The sequence below is a fragment of the Ptychodera flava genome, chromosome 20 (assembly GCF_041260155.1).
Source record: "Ptychodera flava strain L36383 chromosome 20, AS_Pfla_20210202, whole genome shotgun sequence".
NCBI classification, from domain to species: domain Eukaryota; kingdom Metazoa; phylum Hemichordata; class Enteropneusta; family Ptychoderidae; genus Ptychodera; species Ptychodera flava.
The window spans coordinates 8207206-8229949 of NC_091947.1; the positions used below are offsets into that span (position 1 = coordinate 8207206).

The window sequence follows — 22744 nt, forward strand, 5'->3', positions numbered from 1 at the left end:
TTCTCGTGCCACTGCGTACGTCTAACACGGTATCACTGCATTGTGCACATATATCGTTATCTAGCTGCCCTACGAACACAAAACGTTTACGGTCGACAGGCGAGTAGGTCGTCATTTGTGCATGCCTTGCATTTTCTGTTGACAAGCAATTATTATGCTTACAAGTAATCCTGAGTTTCTACTCACAGTTGCAATAGAGGCAAGTTTTGTCTCAACTGATTACTTGAAAGTTGCACTTAGTATATCTTTCTATGTACCCTCTCTCCTAAGCTACCGAAAATATTAAATTTGGTCTAGTATCGGATATTTATTCGCTTGTTATTTACATCTTGCGTTGTATTCCCTCGATGACGTTACTCGTATAGGTTTGGTATACCGGCTGATATGTATGGATCATTTTGATTGCGGATTAAGGAACAAAAATAATTATTGTCGGGCGACAAAGTATTTTGAGTTAAGAAAGTTTTATTTGTCATCGTATGATGGCGGAATAACACACCTCTACTCATATTTAAGAATTAAACCAAAAGTCAATCTTGACAAGTACAGTAGGAAAACAGCGAAATGTTGATTTCTTGGGAAGGATAAACCCATTCAATAGGTAGGCCTACTTGATTCATTTATTCCTGCCTACGACTGGACAAAGTGAAAGGAAAGACAAGGTGACGATATTTGTTTTGTATGTCAGTAATAATACTGAATAAAATGTTGAAAGTGAAAGCAGTGAAGACAAAGGCCGGTCGTTGACACCAAAATTAAAGAGATAGTGTGGGCGTGTTTGGAGTTATGCTGTCATCTCCTCTTTGTTCAATATTGGAAAGTTTCAACATAGATTAAACTGTGATTAAAACAAATTTCTCAAGCGGATTAGCAGTTTCTACGGATTATTAGTTAGCCATTGGAATATTCTAAATTCGGACTGTTGCTCCGAAGGTAATAAAGGTTTTAAATCGATCAGATCGTATTCCATCAATACTAATACATGGCTTGTCAACAGGCCAGGGCAAATGCATTTTTTGCAACAGCACGAGAGAGAGAGAGAGAGAGAGAGAGAGAGAGAGAGAGAGAGAGAGAGAGAGAGAGAGTTTACTAATATTCATCTTTTAAATCTCTTTCCATTCACTCACTGACGGATTCCAAACAGATACATTAAACGATTGCCCTGTGGTACATTACGTCATCTATACAGATATGTACTTTGAACGTACACTTCTGCAGGACATGAGCAGATTGTAAATTCATAAGATAACATCATGTCCTATTTTTCGATTTTCGATTTACACTCGGAAAAATTCCTCCGTTGCCGTTTGTGGTTTGTTTATTAATGAATTGATGTTCGGCTTGTCATTCTAACAAAAGCTGGATGTGTTGACAAATCCAAAGGTGATTTTATCATCCTCTGAAGTGCTAGACCCACGCTCGGCATTGATAGGTGATCGCAGGGTTTGTGACTAATTTTGTCAGTTCTTTTCTCAGGAAACATCTCGTAAATTCAATTGTACGGCAGGGTACTGGAATTCAGTGAGTACATCTTTACTTTCAAATAGATTCTTTGCTACTTATATACATGTATTGGCAAAAGAGCCATTTTGGCTCGCCGATCATGGCCATTTGTCCACTTTGATGCACAACATAAAATGTTCGTGTGATATGATATCATTTTTGTTTTATAAGTCTCCGGCCTAGGTCAGTGATATAACTGCTTTCACAGAGAAACCTGAGAGAATCCATCATGTGTTTTTAGTAACTTTCGACAAACTTTATAGTAGTTGGACTGATTAATCTAAACTTTCGTTTTGCCACACCTAAGTGATTGGAATTTCGTTGTTGATTCGAAGTCCGTAAAGTAGCGACAAATATTCTACCGTTGGCTCGATACAAGATTAGTGTGTGGAAGAATACTCGTGCCGCTTTCATTATAATTCTGCACAAACTTAATTCGCAACGGCAACGCACGATTGTGTTACTTACAAAGGTAATAATGAGCCAGTATTTATTGTTACTATAGATGCGCATGACAAGAATACCCGTATACCATAGTCATTTAACATACACTCGATACGGCCAATTTTTTCAATACAATCAATACTCCTCCCGTTACCTATGTCGCCCCAAGAGATTAGGGTTTAAGCAAAACGGCCTCAAAAATCAGGCATACTGTCTTCATCAAATTTTGATGTATTTGTTTACTCAGTATCAACTTCGTGAATCAAATCCAGGCATTATTGACCAAACTTCAAATAGTACTTTATCTTATTGTAGTCATGTGTACACAGTATAGGTGCACATTAAGCCAATAGGTATGTTTATTAGCGTTACCTTGGAGATGCCGTTAGTCTCACGTACTCGAGTCACTGCGCACGTCTAACACGGTGTCACTGCATGGGGTAAATAAATCGTTATCTGGCTTGCCCTACGAACCCAAAACGTTTACCGTCTACATGCGTATAGGTCGTCAGTTACGCATGTCTTGACTTGTCTGTCGACAAGCAATCATTATGCTTACGGGCAATTCTCTGTTTCTATTCACAGTTGGTATAGAGGCAAGTTTTGTCTGAATTTAAGATTCGCTTCTCACTGTTGATGACAATGTCAGACAATTCAGCTCTTGCAATTGAAAGTAAGCTGTTTTGATTTTTTGTCCAAAAGCAGAGCAGACGCATATCCATGATTACAACGTTCTGTGACAGAGACCCAGTCGGTTACCTTCAATAATAATACAGCTATTATATCGTACTTCGTCGAATTAAACACTCAGTTAAAGTTAAAGTCATTTTCATTGCCAAAGTATAAGAGATCAACTTTCGAGATATATCAATTGAAGTGTTGATGGTTAACACCAGAAAAGACAAATGATTGCTTAGGACTGACGTCTCGAAATTCATAAACAGTGTGACAGACTGGTGAACATTATGTTCGGACTATAGGGAACGCTCAGTTTCTACAGCTCAGGTAACCAGTTGCACAAACACTGGATGTGTCTGGGGAGGGGGAGGCTGGAGGAATTGGAGAGTGACTTGAGAGTTCTGAGGGTAGTAGAGGGGTATTTGAAAAGTTTGCACTGGTTATGGGGATCTGGAAATATTTTGGTTCCCAATTTTTTTATATTTTCATATTCCACAGTTTGGTCGGTAATTAAATAAAAAAAACGGATGAAAGACATTAATGTCATAGAATGGATTTAATATTAATAAGGATTTTTATAAAATAGTATGAATGCCATTGAATTTGCAAGAGAAAACAACAAATACACCCTGTAACAAAGGACCAGAAGCTGAAACTGTCGATAATTTTTATAAATATTTCCATTCCATGTATCAACTACATACATGCTATCTCCCTGCAGCATTCTGAAACACAATATTCAGTTTGTCAACAAAGCCTGTGTATGTACCTTTGTTGATAATTAAATTAGAGTCTAGAAATCTGAAATTCATTTGTTGACGATACAAATGCACAGTACACATACATAGACAGTAGCTGTAACATTTTAAACTTATTGTTAATTTTGTCGGTCACTCTCTTTGTCTTATTACTACTTTCTAAAGCATTCCGCGCCAGAACACCAAATATGCGTCTTATCAACACAGCTATACAGAAAGCAGTTCTATAACTGTTGATATTTAAATTTAAATATCTATCTTGCATATTTTTTTTCTGTGTATAAACAAGGATTTCTTGATCTTATACCTATTTGGTATGTATTGAAACACCAAACATGCACTTCTTATATCATCACAATTAAGCTGTTTATTGTTATTTTAACAATTGAATACATTGTCTATAGAGAGTATACCAAGATGTGAATGATCAGTAGATATACTGAACTTGATATTTTGTCTCAACATTTTTATTCTGTGCATCAACACCATTTTCTTGCACTTATTTGTTTAAAAATAATGTGTTTGAGCTTGATATCACAGCTTGAGTATGAACATACAGTAGTTTTATTGTGATATTGACATTTCAATCTATGGCTGAAATGCAACTGCCAGTAATATAAGTGTACATAACACATTCAGAGGCTGTGTTGATAAGCTGAATACTGAATATTTCAACATGATAGGGATGTAAATCGAGAGATTGGAGTTGATACAAGTAACAAAAGTCCGGAAGAAGATATCAAAATTTTAGACATATTAAAATGGAAATTGTTGGCCATACAATAGTTGGGGACTTGAGAAATTTTGATGATGTAGAGGGGTGGGATTTGAAATTTTTGAGGCTATTGAGGGGGTAGGTCTAGATAAAATTAAGATTTCAATCGTGATTCCTCCACCCTCATCCCACCCAGTATTGTGAATTCAGCCTAACATGCCCTGAGCCGTTCAAAAACTTAAAAAACACACCCTCTCTGGTATAGGACCTCAAGTTGTTAGGGATCTCTTATTCAAACACGTTGGTGTGTTTATTGCAGCACACAGGAACAAATAAACAGCACGCGTCGATTTAACGGAATCAGATACGATGAAGGACGTGTACTCCAAGTATCTCTCTTTTGGAATAACATGTTTACTCATTGGAGTCATCGGAATCGTTGTATTCTCCGTTGCACAATACACAGGTGATATGAATGTTCCAGACGCGGTAGGTACTTGCATACAATGGACTCTAATGCCCCATTATCTATACCTTTTTGCATTTGTTTCGATAAGATGGTTTGAAATCAAATGCAACTTACGTAAAAGTACCTACCAGAGTGTGAGTCCCACAGAATATTTTTCAAACATTGGCGACGAACGCACAATGTTAGATTTAAAAACTAATAATGTTTAAGTTGCAAATAAAAATGACTGCCGCAAATATACGCGTAATCGCCTGAAATTTAATCGACCAAATCCATGGCCAAGGATTGACATAATGACATTTCAAAGACAATATGGCTTATTAATGGGAATCCAAAACACCCCTCCGAAGATTCAGTAGAATTGTTCTTGTAGGGAAAATGCAAAATAAGGTACAGCTTATGGGGCTTTAACTGAAAACGAAGTTTTTAATCAATCCGAAACTCGAACTTTAGCTTGTGAATGCAAGGAAGGAATCACTTAAATTGTGACGACACCAAACAAATTCTAACCAAACTTCGTCTCCCATGTGTTCAAGAAGTGCTGTTGAATTTTATAAAAAGATCAAGGTCGAAAAGCAGTGAACGTTCATTCATTTAACAACAACATTTTTCGCAACATTTTTGTTTGTGACATTCGTTTCTGTTACATGCATTCTCCTTATCAAAAGGAAATAAATGAAAATATTTTCCAAGTGGCTCAGTAACATATTTCGTATTGCTTATCATTTAGAAGAGGCTAAATTCATGTTCATTCTCGCAATAATCTCGACAGAATTCGTCCGCAAAAGAACTGATTTGTGTTTAAGAAAGTACTATGTAATTATATTTTAAGACGCAAGTCTGAAGACTATCTCAAAGTCTGCTGGAGTCAGCCAATTTACCTTTCAACAAGGTTTTCTTAATTTACATATCAACATATTATATTTTGTTTCAGTATGGTTTGGTGTGGGACGCAGGGTCTTCTGCCTCTCGACTCTACATATACAGCTGGCCCGTCAACAAGCAATATTCAACAGCACTCGTGTCGGAAATCGACCGCTGCCAAGCAGAAGGTATTGTTAATACAAATATTCATAATTAGCGTTGCCCAGTGTTTATTTAAGCAATAAAGCACACCCTGCGATGGTATACCACGAGATTCTGACCAGTTCACGACATATACGCACGAGCGATAGCGAGTGCATATATGAAGTGAACTGGTCAAAATCGAGTGGTATACCGTTGCTGGGTGTGATTTATTGCTATTATATAATAACAGTATATTGAAATTCTGGCGTGGAACGTCAAAAACGGATTTTTACTCAAGCTGAGAGCTCGCGCGCATGCTTGCCATTGTATATCGCCAATATACCATCGTTGTTATCGCGTCTCCCCGACCAATCAGATCGCAGCATTTCCGCCATCAATATACTGGTATGATATAATAAGAGATATCAGTAGTAGTACAGTTGTGGGCGATGGTCAAACGAAGGAAAGGCTCAAGGTTTCTGCTCAAAAATCGACGAATGTGTGTACCTGCTATCCAATTTGTTTCTTTCGTCAGGGGAAGGTTTGTCAAGCTACCTCGACGATCCGGCCGGGGCTGGAAGAAGTTTAGAAAAATGTATGAATGAGACAGCAATGGTGACTGTGCCCGAAGAAGATCACGCCGATTCAATACTTGGATTAGGTTGCACTGCAGGAATGAGATTGGCCGAGTATGTATGAACTTATATCTGGACTAGCTCTACAGGTGCACAGTGTCGTACGAACTACTACTTGGAAGACACGGCAAACCGTTCTTTGTTCAACTCATCATAGTACAATTTTTCTCCTTCAATCGCTGTCATAATCAAAATGGCAATTTCGGAGTGCATACTTCAATTGATATTTACAGCATATTCGCTCCTCAGGCTGACCCTGTTGACCAACTGGCAACTATTCATACAACAATATCAAAACCCTTAGCAATGAACCATTGTAAAACAGGAAACTGAATATGACGTAATTTTTACGTGCCATATTAAAGACAGGCAGTGACCGTAACTTCGAAAATAAACGTGCATGTCAGTACACGTATCTAACTTTCAATTTTGCTCGAAAAATCTTTTATACAATCCCCGTAGATTCTTCTTAAAATCAAAAGAGAAAAGTTTACATTGCATTTTTAATATACTGAAGAAAACTTGTTGAAAGTGACTTGTACATCCGCACAAGGTGTAGTATTGTAAAAACATGTTTGATTTTGACTCTCCGAAAATATTTCGCTTTTCACATTCTAAATTACTTGATTTTCTACTTTAATATGATTTACAGAAAAGAGAGCAAGGAAGAAAGTGACGCTGTCATGGAAGCTGTGGAACAGACGTTGAATTCGTATCCGTTTAACGTACAATCTGTTTCCATATTAACGGGAGGAGAAGAAGGATCTTTCTCGTGGAACACGGTGAACTACCTGCTTGGTAATTTTGCCAAGGTAAGCCAAGGGCAAGATCATGTTACTTGCTAAATTTTATCTAGGAATTGGTCCACAAAAGAACATGCTTTATAACTTAAGTAATTACTTGAATGATGAAATTCCAGAGTATTACACCAACTGATTGCTAACGATATATCTGAATGAAGCCATGTTTACAAATAATGGTGTCATCTGAAATTACAAATAGTCTATTTTTTCTTTGTGTGGATGAAAATACAGGGACCGGCACTATTAAGTTGGATTCTACCATCGGCCTCTGCCAGCGAGACAGTCGGTGCACTAGATATGGGCGGGGCGTCATTGCAAATTTCATTCATACCCGAAGACCTTTCAGTTGTACCTGCAGAAAACAAAGAATTTCTGAGAATGTATGGTGAGGACTACATCATCTATACTCACAGTTACCTTTGTTATGGTTCAAACGAAGCACTACGCAGACATCTGGCAACTCTTGTCAAGGTATACGAAATTTTTAAGGTAGAATGCTCATCGGGGACAGTCATTTGGACTCTCAAATTTTTACAAAACCTTTCTTATCAGCTTTTGAGGCCTGTTGCCTGGGCTCAATTTGAAGCTTCTGGAGTAAATAAAGTTTTCATCATATCATTTTTGTGAAAATCGAAAATTTAGTTTTTAATCCCATTAGGTAAATACAGGGATGCCGGTCATTTTGAATGTCAAATATCGGTGTTTCCATAGTATCAAAATTTGCACCGTAACCCCCACGGCAAAAGTTTTAGTCTTTCAATTTCGAGACACTTTCTACCTTCTGGGGCAAAGTTCAGTTGTACACTGAGTGATATTGTTGGTTACTTTTGCGACCAAGGTAATCACATCGCATGTAGACATTGGCACAATGTTAGCTACCAGTATCTTTATTACATCACCGCGCCTTTGTTAATGTTTTCTATATGTGCGCCAGCGCAGACGGCGATTTCAAACTTGTCCGTGACAGTTGTTCGAAATGTCACCCGGTCGCTTAACGATTAGTTACACAACTGTTGATCAGTAACGCACTTTGCATGGATCAACGTCAAAATGACAACAACACGTGGTCAAAAATTGACGAATCCAGACAGAGTTTGGATGAGGTGTGCTACAAAAGTGGCTGGTACGCACTGGCCCGAAAAAGTGGCGCCAGGTGGTATTTCATAGCTACCACCCAGGGAAAAATGCATGGGAACGTGCTCTTGCGGTGACGCGGGGGGTCGTCTGCAGTTTTGAAACGATGGCGGGTGGTCAGAGCGTGGTGAACGATGAGCCCCTCACAAAAAGAGCAAGATTTTCCATCCCAACAGTGTATGAAAAGAAAGGGCTCATTCACAACAAAGATTAAAGTGCATCCAGGACATCATTTGATATCCTGAAGTCATTTGGTTTCTTTTGCGAACTGACAGGTCTACGACCGCTGTTGAGATCCCACTCACTAAACTTCTCGCAATGTGTCTTTGCAGTGCATACATTAAATCAATCAATCAGCACCACATGAGTATGTAGAATGTTATCTGTAATAAACAACCGTTACCATGTCTATATATTTGGGCTATGGCGCCTTGTTGTTGTCCGTCATGGCAGTGAGTTACCAGAAAAATATTGCTTTTTCCGTCGGCCAACGGTCTTAGGAAAGAGCAACGCATTTCTGGTAACGCCCGCCCCTCCGGGTCATCAACGGGTGCTATAGTTCATATGACCATGTAAATATTATTTGTTTTTTAACTTGAAATTCGCTTGCAGGAAGCCAACTACACCAGTCAGGTCGTAGATCCATGTTCTCCGGATGGCTTCTCGAAAAAATATACTGCAGAATATCTCTTTGATGCATACTGTAGCACGGGACAAGAAGCCCTCAAGGCGTGGGGGTCAGAGGTTACTCTACCTCCAGGTTTCCCCCAAAACTCAAATTTCACTTTAGTAGGAAGCAGCGACCCAGTACAGTGTGAAAAAGAAGTTCAGAAGCTTTTCAACACCACGACCTTCCTATCTGTCTACAAACCCCCAGTAACTGGAGAGTTCTATGTAAGTTTATTTACAACATCATCTGTTCATCACAATCATAAATACATCAGGTGAATGGGTACGAGTCAGACGAGTACTCGTTAAATAGTTAGGTGGCTATACTTATTAATAAAACACTCTCAGAGGTTCTGATTTCCTTTAAGAGTGTCATCGGACTCTAGATTTTTGGACGACATTTTGACTATACGAACTGATATTTTCCCTTGCTTCCCTGCAGGCGTTCAGTACCTTCTTTTATACCGTCACTTTCATGAATCTCAGCAATGACGTTGGCCTCACAGACTATAAAACAGGAGTCGATGATTTGTGCGGCAAGCCTTGGAGTGAGGTAATGTGAACGCAACTTGAAGCCAAGTATAGCGATGTAGTCATTGCCTCGATTTCGTTTGTGTGTGTTCTACGCTGGATAGTATGTATGTATGTATGTATGTATGTATGTATGTATGTATGTATGTATTTGTTGTGTGTATGTGTATTATACATATTCATATACTTTTATAGTTCAATCATGTATATAATTATATATATCTCAATCAACTCATAACTTAACTCAGTTATTGAACCACCTTTTTTGAAAGTTTGGTTTTGATCGCTGACTTCTTTGCTAGGTGAGAAGGTACCGTAGGTTGTGAGTTCGAATCCGATCGAGAAATTTCTAATTGCGTTATCAATTTTTACCAGTAACGATTTCATTCTCTCTTCACACTTTTGTTGCTGCGATTTGTACTTGTCAGCTGAAATTGTAATCTTTTGGAGTCATTTTAGATTTACTACGAATATGTTAGTTATTGAATCAAGTCGAAGGTGACCTACGCAATTTAACACTTTTGTCTCCGTTTCTGTATTAGTCCAGCCACCTTGTTGAAAGTTATGGTGTGGAGGTGAAAGGGTTTTGGCGGACAGACTGAGGTTTCTTGCTGGTGGTGAACTTGCAACTAGAATAAGCTCGTCGCCATAGAAACTTGTTCTTCCATGCTGATAGTTCTTGTAATACTATTTTGTACCGTCACTTTCTATAGGTTGAAAATATGCCAACACGCAGAAAGGACCAGTTACACACACAATGTTTCCGTGGCATGTTTTGCTACTTGTTTCTGACCGATCCGATGTCTTACAACTTCACAGAGGAAACATGGAACATTCAGTTTGTTGGAGATGTAAGTTTCCGTATTTGGTACATACAATTTAAAAATGTATTCTCTGCAAGGAGACACCATCACGGAGATTCTCACTATAGATATTATCCTAGCTTGTCGTTTGGACGGCTGGGAAGTTTCAAAAATTACTTGAAATTGCTTAAAGTGTACTTGAAACTGCTGGGAGTTTTTTATTAACAGTGTCTAGCTGTTTGTTCGAGAATTGGATCTCTAACGATTCTATTCCATTGCAGATTGGTGGTACGACTGTCGGATGGGCTCTGGGACTAATGCTGAATGTTACAAATGGGATACCTTCTGAAGATGGGATTCAAGAATACCCTTTGTCCACCGGTGCATACGTTTTTAGCATTGTTTTGTTCTCTATCCTAGCAGTTGTGGGGTTGATTATCGTAGTTTATGTTGGCAGAATAAAATATGAAGCATAACCGATATGGATCATAACTACCAAGGGATAAAATATCTGAATAAACAGGTGCCATTATATTACCGTCCGACGCAGTAACTTTTTTAGTATCACGTTTTGAATATTTTAGGCTTATGAACTCTTTGCCAAAGAGTAGAGGACATAGGCATGCATAATTCATACTTCTTCGGTTTGAAAAATTTCATATCGTCGCTAGTGTTTTCAAACATTAAAAGCGACATAAAAATAAAGTTCTGTTTTTATATGAGTTGTTGAAATTTAGAAGTTCTGATAACTTAGTATGGGAATATTCCCTATAGACTTTTGATCATCACATCTCTGGTTTACGATAGATGGATTAATATTGTAGTGAATGACAGTGATAATAACGATGCCATATGTGTATGAATTTATGCCATGGACTAGAAGTGTGTTAAGGCCTTTATGTTTCGTAAATTTCACATACGTTCATCTGTCGAAGTTCTAACATATCAAATAAGAACATGGGGTAGTCATCCGGAAGACAGTTTCTTGATTTTTCAAGATCCTAGCCAATAAAGGTTACAAATCATACACAGTCATGATGACATGGTCTGTGGTCAACCTGGTGCACATCTATGCACGTTGACATTGCATGGAAATCGAGTGATGGGTTTGGTAACTGTGTAATCTTGAATTTTTCTCGTAAGGATATTATGTTGAACGGGTTTTGCATTGTATTGGAATGCGAGGCAAGCTGGTAGCCAACACAACAACATTGTTTCAATCCAGTGAGCTTTCTCTTTTTAGCGTCATGTGTGGTTATACTTTTATTACTTTACTTTTTATTCTGTTATGTACTGAGAGGTGTATGTGTGTTTCAAACAAATGATAATGATAATTAAAATAATAATAATTAATAATAATAATTTACATTGTTAGATTGTTGATCTTTCTGTGCTGTTTATTTCATCTCAATTATTACGAGGACAACAAACGATAACTTGATCATCACCACAGAGTAAGGCCTAACAAATTGTACCAAGTAACGCAGTGGCTATTCCAAGAAGTATAAAATTGCCCGCATGCAGTGTCCATAGAATTTGCAACTGCTCTGCCTGGCCCATCAGAGCCATACGTTATTCATGCACTGACAAAAGACCCACTAGTAGACCTTGGACTAATTTGGTGGTAGTTAACTCTTATCCGCAACTATTAGAGCAAAGGCAACAGACATAAAATATCGAAACAAAATGAGTGGCCGAGCGGGGATGTGACCATATGTAGGCTGGATTGTATCTCCAAAGCAGGTGATGCAAATGTGTGTTGTATTTGGCACTAACTTTGCGTGAACTCGGTTCTAATGTGTCTGCTAAAGACACTCGATGGATGGACAATTTGAGGCAATTACAGACAAGATCCCTAACCCCGGAATACATACTCGGTGACTGAAAAAAGAATGTTCAAGGATAGCCAGTCCGTCGCTTTCACAGCCAGCTCAGCCCCAGGGAAAAGCGGTAAGTTCCCTAGGGTTGGATGGGGTTCTTTGTACAACGATTTACTTTATTCTATTTTATTAATTTTGACCGTGATATTTTAAATAAAGATAATACTTCAACTCCAAACTGTCTGACTGCTTTCTTTATTACTACAATGGGCAAGTAATTCTATTAATTTTGACTGCGATATTTAAAATGAAGATTTCGATTCAAAACCGTGTGACTGCTTACTTTATATCCTACAAGTCCATATCTTCTCTCCAACCTATGTATACACCACTGTAATTGCTCAGCAAACGTTACAAACATTTCTAATCGGCTGTCCATATCAGCAGATAAATTGATAGAGTCAACATCACAGCCGCCCCATATGCAGTCAAATATGAAAATGTGTGAAGATCACAGACATAGTGTCACAAAAACCCCGCAAATCTAAGCAGGTAGAGAAGTCAATCGACTATCAATGGCACCACTATGCTACATGCCAATTTACGCCGTCTTACTTTACTACGTGTGGGACGGCTGTGGTGTTGACTAAATCAATTAATCCGCTGATACGGACAGCTGATTAGCAATGTTTGCTAAGCAATTACAGTGGTATGTATACAGGTTGGAGAGGAGATATGGAATTGTATAGCACGGTCCCTCCACTTTGTGGAGGGACCGTGTGTGTAGTAATAAAGCAGTCAGACGGTTTGGAGTCGAAATCTTTATTTGAAAAATCACAGTCAAAATTAATAAAATAAAATATAATAAAGTAAACCGTTGCACAAAAACCCCATTCCTCCCCACCCCAGGGGACTTACCGCTTTTCCCTGTGGCTCAGCCGGCCAAGCCAATAGGAGCACATGTCGTCAAGGTATGTGTTTGCGTGCAAAGTATTGCGCTGGGTTACTATATCGACCTCAGAAAAAAATTGCTCAATGATGACCTTTGTTCCTATTTGACGGGGATGAACCATATATATTTGCATACGTGCAGAAAACCGCGAACGGTAGTAATTGTTGGGTACAGAACAAATTCGTTTATCGGTGAAGCTGAACTTTAGACTTAAAAGCATTTGTCATCTTATATGTACAATATCATCAGATATACAGCAAGGTATGCAAGGACAATGTTTCCTTTTTTCACTTCCGTTTACCACCGATGGTTCATATAAATAAAAACGGTCATACTTGTATAAATTGTTGAACTGTTTGGACAATATCAGACATAAATCATAAATCATTATAAGTAAAGTAAACACTGTCGTGAATCGTGTAATCAGAGGCCAGCAGGCTTCAAGGTAGGTGCAGGTTCTGTCTACGGACTCTGCTATTTCGACGAGCCAACATCCGGTAACAGTTTACAACAGTGTGGTAAGTAATAATACAGCAGTGGTTGTCGCAAGTTACAGAGTTGATGGCATTTTTCAACCACAACGCACAAAAAGAGTTATACCAGTATACACAGCCTTGACAACGAATGGAAATAGCCATCCCCGTAACGCTTACATGATCGATGGTTATTCTTCCTAGCAACAGCAGCCATCAAGTTGTTTACAGTAGCGAGTTCCTAATACGGCTGATTTTGGTTCGAATCAAAGTTTTGTATGTAAGGGAAATCAATGTGTGACAATATCTTCTTGAAATGAGGATTTACAGACGCACGTAGTGGACACCTAGCTAACTGGACCATTTCCGAGAACGAGTCGTTAGGTGTTTAAGGTAGAACGCTCCTTTGGGACAGATATGTACAGACTCTCAAACTAAAACTGCAATTCTCTCTTGCTCTACCGCTTGACTTGTAGGGGCTCGTTTAACTAAAAAAGCTCTTGCTGTAAGAAAAATTGTCACCGTCTTAGTTTCTCGAAGATCAAAAATTCGATTTTTCCCTATAGAGTTAACACAGGAATGGCGACCATTTTGAATTTAAAATATAAGCTTGGGAAATTTATTTCTCCAGAACCAAAATTTGCACGGTGACCCACGAGTTTTATTCTTGATTTGGAAAGAGAATGGTTGAAAGATTCCTGCAGGAAAGTTTAAGAAAAAGTTTAAATCTTTCACTTTCACTTTAAAGGGGCAGGTCTCAATCCCTGTTTCTTGTATCACTAATTGTTGACATTGAGTATTTACATGGTGTTAGTCATTTGTTCCCTTTGAAATTTTTGTCAAGTTGGTTTGGTGTTTTCCACGGAAATTGTAATATAAGTACATTTCCTGGCAAGACAATCGGACGCTTGACACAGGCCTTTAGAAAGCATGTGGTGGGTGTTCTGCGCATGACACGCTAGAGGTAACAGCGTTTTGTTTGAGCTCCGCTGACACTTTGTATTTGTTCGCCTTTTTTCAACAAACGCAAGTTGCGGATAGGCTCAAGTTACGAGGTATATCAAACAGCAATATGTGTGTTGGTACTGAAGCCTGGAGAAGCAGAATTGGCTGTTTTTCGCAGCCAAAAAGTTGGCGAGGTGTATCATTGGAGTGGTACACGCCCTTCACTGAATGGACGCCGGCTATGGAGACACGTTACAGGTTGTTATCCTGTGTATTTGTGATTGGACTGGTGTACGGGGGAAGTGAGCTACTTCTACAACAAACTGACCAGTTCCATTCCTGGCTGGAGAAAAGTGGTAGGCTAACATTTGAGAAGTTTTCGTTTGACAACCAAGTGAACATTTCGACAGAATTCTCATTACGTTTTCACTCCACAAGTCTCACTCGGCGAAATCCTTTGAACAGCTGTGACATTCCTCGACAAATTTCCAACCCACATGTTTCTTTACTTTTGTTTCGCGCCGGAGACGTCGAACTGAATCCCGGCCCTAGGACGAGACAGATGAAGCTCTCTGCTAGAGGCGATTTAATTGATACTGAAGAAATTGAAACAGACGAAGAAAGCGGTGAATCATTGATACAAATTGTGAAGATGATTCGAGATGACATCAAAGCACTGAGAAAGGACGTGAATCAAGTAAACAAGTCAGTTCTTACTATGCAAAGGAAACAGGACGATTTAATTGAGGAAAACAAGAAGCTCACACAAAGAATAGAAACTCTAGAACGTGAAACTCTGGGACTTCATAACCAAACATGTCGCAATAACCTTATTATTAGAGGGATACAAGAAGTTCAAGGTGAAACATGGGAAGACTGCGAAAATGCAGTTCGTGTAATGTTGAAAACGGAACTTGATATTGAACAAGCGGACAACGACACAGTTATTGCAATTGAACGTGCGCACCGACTAAACGTGAAAATGAAAAAGGGTTCACCACGTCCAGTTATAGTGAAATTTCTATCATACAAGACACGTTCGGCAGTGCTGCAGAAAGCGCGTTCTGTTCTGAAAAAAGATTCACCAATATTTGTCACTGAAGATTTACCTCCTGTTGTTAGACAGGCTCGCAAGAAACTCATACCTTTCCTTGTCAAGGCTAGAGATGAAGGTAAACGAGCAATTCTATCGTATGATAAATTGCTTATTGACGGTAGAAAGTACAAACTTGATTCTGGAAGTAATGAGCTAACTCCTATCTAGTGGTGTGGCCAGGCTATCATCGCCAAAAATCGCCAGAGTGTGAGTCAGTGTCAAGATGAACACTTACATGCAAGAACTGCTGAAAATACACATTCGATAACTGCTTGGAACGCCAGGGGTTTGAAAAAATACACAAATGACATCGGACTGAAACAGTATTTCTCTGCATTTTCTATAGCTTGTATAACAGAAACTTGGGCAAGATCCAATGATGATTTTTGTGACTGGCTGCTAAACTACAAATGTTATTCGTCCTCGAGAAAACGTAAGGGAAATTATGGAAGATTTTCTGGTGGTGTGTGTATTTATGTTGCTAATTTTATTTCTCGTTTTGTAAGACGCATTTTCAAAGATAACGAGAACTCTGTGTTTTTGTTCGTTAGCAGAAATGCTTTTAATACACCCCGTGATTTAATTGTGTGTGGCGTGTACATCTCACCAGAGGGCGCCCCAATTTATAGAGAGGGTGAATTAGATGGCATTATTCGTTTGGAAAATTGTGTTATGGACATTTGTTCTCAGTTTGAAAATGTTGATTTTATTTTTCTTGGCGACTTTAATGCTAGAGTTGGGGACTTGCAAGATTTTGAAGATGAGCACATTACTGATGATACGAATGCCACAGGTACTTCCCAGCCTGGCTATGAAATTGACCACTTTGATTTACCTAGAAAATCACGGGACAGGACTGTAAATAGATTTGGTCAATCCCTAATTGAATTCTGTTATAAACAACATGTACACATAGTAAACGGGCGTTTTACCGGTGACAGTGAAGGGGACTACACCTGCTATACAAATAACGGAGCAAGTTTGATTGATTATGTAATCATTAGCACGTCTTTGTTTCAATTCGTTGATGACTTTAGAGTTGACACGTTAGACATTTCCGATCATTTACCTATTCAATGCTGCTTTTGTTTCCCAAATGAGTATGACACTACAACTGACGGAGATATCAGTACAGATGTTATGCAACTCAATGTATGGAAGAAATTTCGTTGGAATTCGCTTTTATCTGACTCCTTCAAACACAAATTACAAGACGAAGGTTTTGAATTTTTGTATAGAATTTTCAGTCAAGCTGTTCAGGACAAGGATTTGAACAAAGCTGTAACGACTTTGACTGATATATTCACAAGAGCTGGGGAGGACATGATGACTACAAGTGGAAAGAGACGTACAACAGACATACCCTCTAACAAACCATGGTGGGACAAGGAGTGTTCTCGCGCTAGAGACCGGAAGTTCGAACTTTTAAATACATTTCGTAAATCAAATAAGGGAGAAGACTTAACAAAGTACTCTGATTCCAGAAAACTATTTAAAGAATTATGTAAAATGAAAGCGGAAAACTATAAGAAGAAACAACGGGACACTTTATTACATCACGCGAACGATCATACGAAATTCTGGAAGACAATTAAAGAAATAAGAAGCAATAAGTCGGTATCTACCGCTGATAACATCACAACAAATGCATGGTTTGATTATTTTAACACGCTACTAAATAATTCAGTTGTTGTCCAGGATGCCGTTTTTGAACGGAAAATTGCCCTTGATTTAGCAGACCACGATGCTTTTTGTGCTGCCTGCGACGATAATACTCCTTCGGACATTAACAGAGCTATTACTATCGGGGAAGTTTCGAAGTGTATCGACGCCTTACAGAACTCTAAGTCTCCTGGTCCTGATGGACTTGTGAACGAAATGTTCAAGAACTGTAATGATGTCTTGAAACACTGTTTTTGTGAACTGTTTAATTGATTCTTGCTTTAGGTGTATTCCCAGAGAGTTGGGGTAAAGGTATTATTTATCCCCTTCACAAAAAGGTAGTTTTACAGACGTCAATAATTTTCGTGGCATTTCCCTTTTATCATGTATGAGCAAAATGTTTACTAAAATTATTAACGAGCGTCTGGTCAAATGGGTAGAGGAACAGCATATCATTGTTGAATCACAAGCTGGTTTCCGTAAGGGCTACAGTACGATTGACAATATCTTCACGTTACAGTCTATTGTACAAAAGTATCTTTCTCAAAGAAGAGGCCGCATGTACTGTTTATTTATAGATTTCTCTAAAGCCTTCGATCGGGTGACTCATAGGTACTTGTGGCATAGACTGATATCCTATGGCTTACATGGGAATGTACTTAAAGTCCTTAGATCCATGTATAATAACATCGAGTCAAGTGTTCTGTGTAATGGCGGACTAACCGATTATTTTAACTGTAATGTGGGAACCAGACAAGGGTGCATGCTCAGTCCTCTATTATTTAGTCTTTTTATCAACGAACTTGCGTCATATATGTATATAGAAAATGGGGGGATTTCAATTAATTCGAACTTTGACAACGTTGGAATTCTCATGTTCGCTGATGATGTAACGGATGTTGCCGATTTGCCTATAAAATTACAGAGAAAGCTGAACAAACTTGAGATATTTTGTAATCAGTGGGGCATGTCGGTCAATTTAGACAAGTCAAAAATCATGGTATTTAGAAACGGTGGGATATTGAGGGGATATGAAAAATGGTTCTACATGGGTTCTCCAGTAAATGTTGTCAAACATTACAACTACTTGGGTATGCTAATGTCATCACGACTTTCATGGTCACCAGCTAAAAGTAATCTGTGCATGAAAGGAAACAAAGCTCTTTATCAGATAGAAATTGTTTTCAAGAAATTAGGAGGGCTCCCCCTCTCACAAGCATTTAAACTCTTTGACACATGTGTTGCTCCGGTAATTTGTTACGGAGCTGAAATTTGGGGCTTTGAATACTCACCTGTTATTGAGAATGTACATTTTAAGTTTTGTAGATTTCTACTTGGTGTAAATTCTAGTGTAAACCATGAAGTACTTCTTGGGGAATGTGGTAGATATCCACTGTCGTGTATTTACATGAAACGATGTATCGCCTATTGGCTAAAACTTGTAGCTATGAATAACAACCGATACCCAAAAGCTTGCTACGAAATGTTGAAAGATTTAGACCTGGCAGGCAGAGTGAATTGGGTAACTAAAGTGCGTGAGATTTTATTTCGATATGGTTTTGGTATCGTTTGGCTTGAACAAGGAGTAGGAGATCCAAAGTTATTTCTCAATCTATTTCAAGACCGTTTACGGGATTGTTATAGGCAAGAGTGGTCGGCGTCAATCAATGATTCGCCACGTCTTCGCAGCTATGTCCATTTTAAATCCATGCTCAATCCCGAACTTTATCTTTCGTGTATTAACGTTCCAAAATTCAAGGTTGATCTTGCCAAACTCCGATGTTCAAGCCATATGTTACAAATTGAAACCGGACGACACTGCAATCCTCCCATACCTGCGAATCAGAGATTTTGTCCATATTGTAGTAGTATAGGAAATTCGCTAGTAGAGGACGAATTTCACTTTGTTTTACTTTGTCCATTATACGCAGAACTGAGAGTTGATTTGATACCTTTAGGTTACAGAATACATCCAACACAAGAAAAGTTTTTTAATCTCTTAGCAAGTAACAACAATCGGGTTCTTTACAAATTGTCAATATTTATTCACAAAGCGTATAAGATTAGAGATGGCTTTATTAACCAACGAGAAACGATTTAATACTTCTCTGTGTAGTTTTTCGTAGCTGTCTTTTGTAAATAGCGTTAACATGTTTTGTCTTTCTCCTGATTTGTGTTCTGTAGCCTTAATATGCGATGGGCTGAGGCCTATGCATTTTGGAATAAACCAAACCAATATTGAAAGCATGTGGCCATGTTTAACAGCTGCGCCGCCAAGGAATTAAAGTCAAGTGGTACCAAATGACCTTACATGACCTATCATGCGAAAAAATAAATGTATAATCATTACGCACACTCTGGGTAATGTTGGCATGCCCATAAGGCCTACACCGGTACCAAAGCCATAATTTACCAAGCTCATGATTTATCATATGTCTACAAAACAAAAGACTGAGAGGTTATGGTAGAAGTGCTCGTATTCAAGCTGATCGAATAATGCAGAAAACCATGCTTAAGCATCTTAAATATGATTTTTTTTTAAATGTCGTCGACCACATTTTCAACAACAAAGACATATCCACGTTCTATAACGCGGAAATATTAATTAATAATTCTTTGTTTCATAAGACACAGTGACCAAACACAGGCGACGCCAACGTTGAACTACACCGGTGTGCAAAGCGAAGGATGGGTTCTAAATCTCTTGCCGTCGGGATCACATTTGTGCTTGTCGGCGTTATTGGTATTATTGTACTATGTGTGGTACAATATACATATGACGCGGAAATACCGAACGGGGTAGGTTGTGTTATATGTTGCGCGTTTGAATGTTTTGTGATCAAACATGTTGTGGAATGGCAGCGTAAGCAATGTAATAAATAAACGAAACGCTGTTAAACTTGGTGCCATTAGAGATACTATTGTGGTTGAATCTCTGGAAAGAAAGCATAAAAACGAAAACTAAATCCAGAAAGTAACGAGGGATATTGATAATTATGTTGGTCTTTAGCGTATAGCTCTTATGTAGCAAGATGAATCGGCGATTCAACTTAGTTCTATTCCATTGAAGTCAACGTTAAAAACGTGAAATTCGAGAAGGCGTAGGACATTTTTTCAAAAAGTTGGTAAATTGCAGCGACTGTAGAAATAGGGTGTCGACAAAAACTAACGTACCTTCACAGAACGGCAATTTAACATTTAATAAAAGGAAAGAAAGACCGAGTATTTACTAAACTTAATGGTTTCCATGACATTTTGATACAGTATGGTTTGGTATGGGATGCTGGTTCTTCCGGTTCCAGACTCTACGCCTACCAATGGCCTGTGAAAAAGGAACACTCCACAGCACTTGTCTCTCAAGCGGATACCTGTCGAGCGGAGGGTAATGTTACATAAAATGTAATGTGCGAACTATTTTCTGACACTTGGCAACCTTTTAGCATCAGATGTATCAGTACGCCCAATAATCTTCTGGATGTAATAAAAGATAATATTCTTGTATCTTCAGCGAACTGTGAAACACAAGCGATGAAATATCACCAAATGCCACATTACCATGCGATATCGTATCGTATGTCTGTACAAAAACGTCGCTGAACATCACGTGTCACACGTGATGTAAAAATAGTTAATACAATTTGAGGTGCGTAGAGAACGGTTAGACTGAAAGATTTATCGCTCGAGGGTGCTCTCTACGCTCCCCCTCTTACGTGTAAGAGGGGAGAATGCCCTCGAGCGACGGATCTTTCAGTCTAGAGAACGGTAAGAACGGTAAAATGCCGCCAAAGATCCCATAGTACCATGCAATTTCATTCGTTTCCAGGAGGAGGTCTGTCGAGCTATCTTGACAATCCACCGGAGGCTGGAAAAAGTTTGGAAAGTTGTATGAACAAGACAGCACTGATGGTTGTGCCCGAAGAAGACTATGCCGATTCACCATTGACATTAGGATGTACAGCTGGCATGAGATTAGCCGAGTACGTGTACTCCAGATTTATAGTAGAAAAGAAAGTTGCCTTACAAAATGAGGCAGCCAAATTTCTTATTTGAAAACTCAAAGCAGAAACGTAACAGGATCATTACCTTACTTTCCTCAGGTTTTCATTTGTCACAAATGTCAGGTGATGAACAATACTTTCATGGATTCGTCAATATGACAAACTATGAGTTTGGACAGCGTCACAAAGACAGATAATGAAAGTCATATTTCACACATTTTGTTATGGTTTTCTAGGAAGGAGAGTAAAGATCAGAGTGATGCTGTCATGGAAGCTGTGGATCAGACGTTGAATTCGTATCCATTTAACGTACTTTCTGTGTCTATACTAACTGGAGAAGAAGAGGGGTCATTCTCCTGGGTCACCGTCAACTACCTGCTTGGTAATTATGCAAAGGTAGGCAAATGTTTAAACGTTTGCTTTTGGACGATTCCATTTCGGCATTTAATATGTAGAGAGACGTCATCTAAAACTCCAGTAAATCATATGTATTGATGCAGGCAATGCACCTGCTTTATGAACAAAGTCTCATATCTAAATAACGTTACTGCTATCAATAAACTTTACATACTAAGAATATTATCTTAGTGTGGAACTATTAAATCTTTGGGTGTTGTTTGAACCATGATTATATCGATGATAATTCACAATAAAAAACACTGAAAAACGAAACGTCATACACAAATTAATGTATAAATACTTGTAAGCGAAATACTTTTTCCGCTGTTTACGTTGTTCTAAGATAGACAACGTAGTAACTCAGATAATAGCAACAGCATTACACGTCTTGATGCAAAGGATGACACTCTGACCTTAAACAGTTGGTGAACGTTTCCTCAACAGTTTGGATACACACTCTAGAGATATACTTATATCAGGAATATGATGTATTATCAATAAGTATAATGTAAAATTTATTAAAGGAAACAAAGTTCTTCATCTAACAAAGGGCAATGTCTAACAATTCTGTCATTGTTCACACAAAGGGACCAGCACCCTCCGGTATCTCCAGTTTGATGTCATCAGCAACCACTTCTACCGAAACTGTGGGGGCACTAGATATGGGTGGGGCATCTCTACAAATCTCGTTCATACCCGAAGATCTTACGGTAGTACCGCCAGAAAACACTGTGCTCCTGAGAATGTATGGGGAGGACTACGTCTTGTATACTCACAGTTATCTTTGCTATGGTATCAACGAAGCATTACGCAGATATCTGGCAACCCTTGTCCAGGTATATATGTATACGTATTTAGGCAACGATTTCTCATTCATAATATTATTTTGTTGTTTTTTATTCTTTTATATGGCGAGGTAGCAAACACACTGCACAAATCCTGAAACGGTAGTCGTAATTAATGTTTGTCATTGCGGTAGAAAGCATAAAAGTAACAATTATGGTATTCTCCTAAGAGTCAGCAAATAAATATTTCTTCTAACTCCATCATACAAATTCATGAAATGATGTTAATATGGTTGAATATATAGCAGAATTGCAACAGAGAAAGCTTCGCCTTTTTGATACATGTTTATATGGGAGATCGGGCCTAAGTTGCTTTTAATGCTTACCTTTACCTATACATTGACATTTCAGATTCGTTGAAAAATTAACAGAATTGAAATAAGCACTCAAGGAGATGTGCATCC

The 22744-nt window shown here is 38.5% G+C and overlaps 2 protein-coding genes across 2 annotated transcripts; both read left to right on the forward strand.

Annotated features, from left to right (window-relative positions):
• The first annotated feature begins 1409 nt into the window (after positions 1-1409).
• On the forward strand, positions 1410-12205 carry LOC139119616 (ectonucleoside triphosphate diphosphohydrolase 8-like). The gene is made up of 10 exons (XM_070683460.1): positions 1410-1521; positions 4418-4587; positions 5502-5619; positions 6111-6264; positions 6863-7022; positions 7245-7484; positions 8760-9041; positions 9259-9369; positions 10061-10198; positions 10432-12205. Exons 2-10 carry the CDS (start codon positions 4468-4470, stop codon positions 10624-10626), a joined length of 1518 nt encoding a protein of 505 aa, XP_070539561.1. The 5' UTR covers positions 1410-1521; positions 4418-4467; the 3' UTR covers positions 10627-12205.
• Positions 12206-13355: 1150 nt separating this feature from the next.
• On the forward strand, positions 13356-22700 carry LOC139120627 (ectonucleoside triphosphate diphosphohydrolase 1-like). The gene is made up of 7 exons (XM_070685137.1): positions 13356-13440; positions 19727-19897; positions 20363-20480; positions 20922-21075; positions 21333-21492; positions 22083-22331; positions 22692-22700. The coding sequence occupies exons 2-7, from the start codon at positions 19787-19789 to the stop codon at positions 22698-22700; spliced, it is 801 nt and encodes a 266-aa protein (XP_070541238.1). The 5' UTR covers positions 13356-13440; positions 19727-19786.
• The last annotated feature ends 44 nt before the right edge of the window (positions 22701-22744 follow it).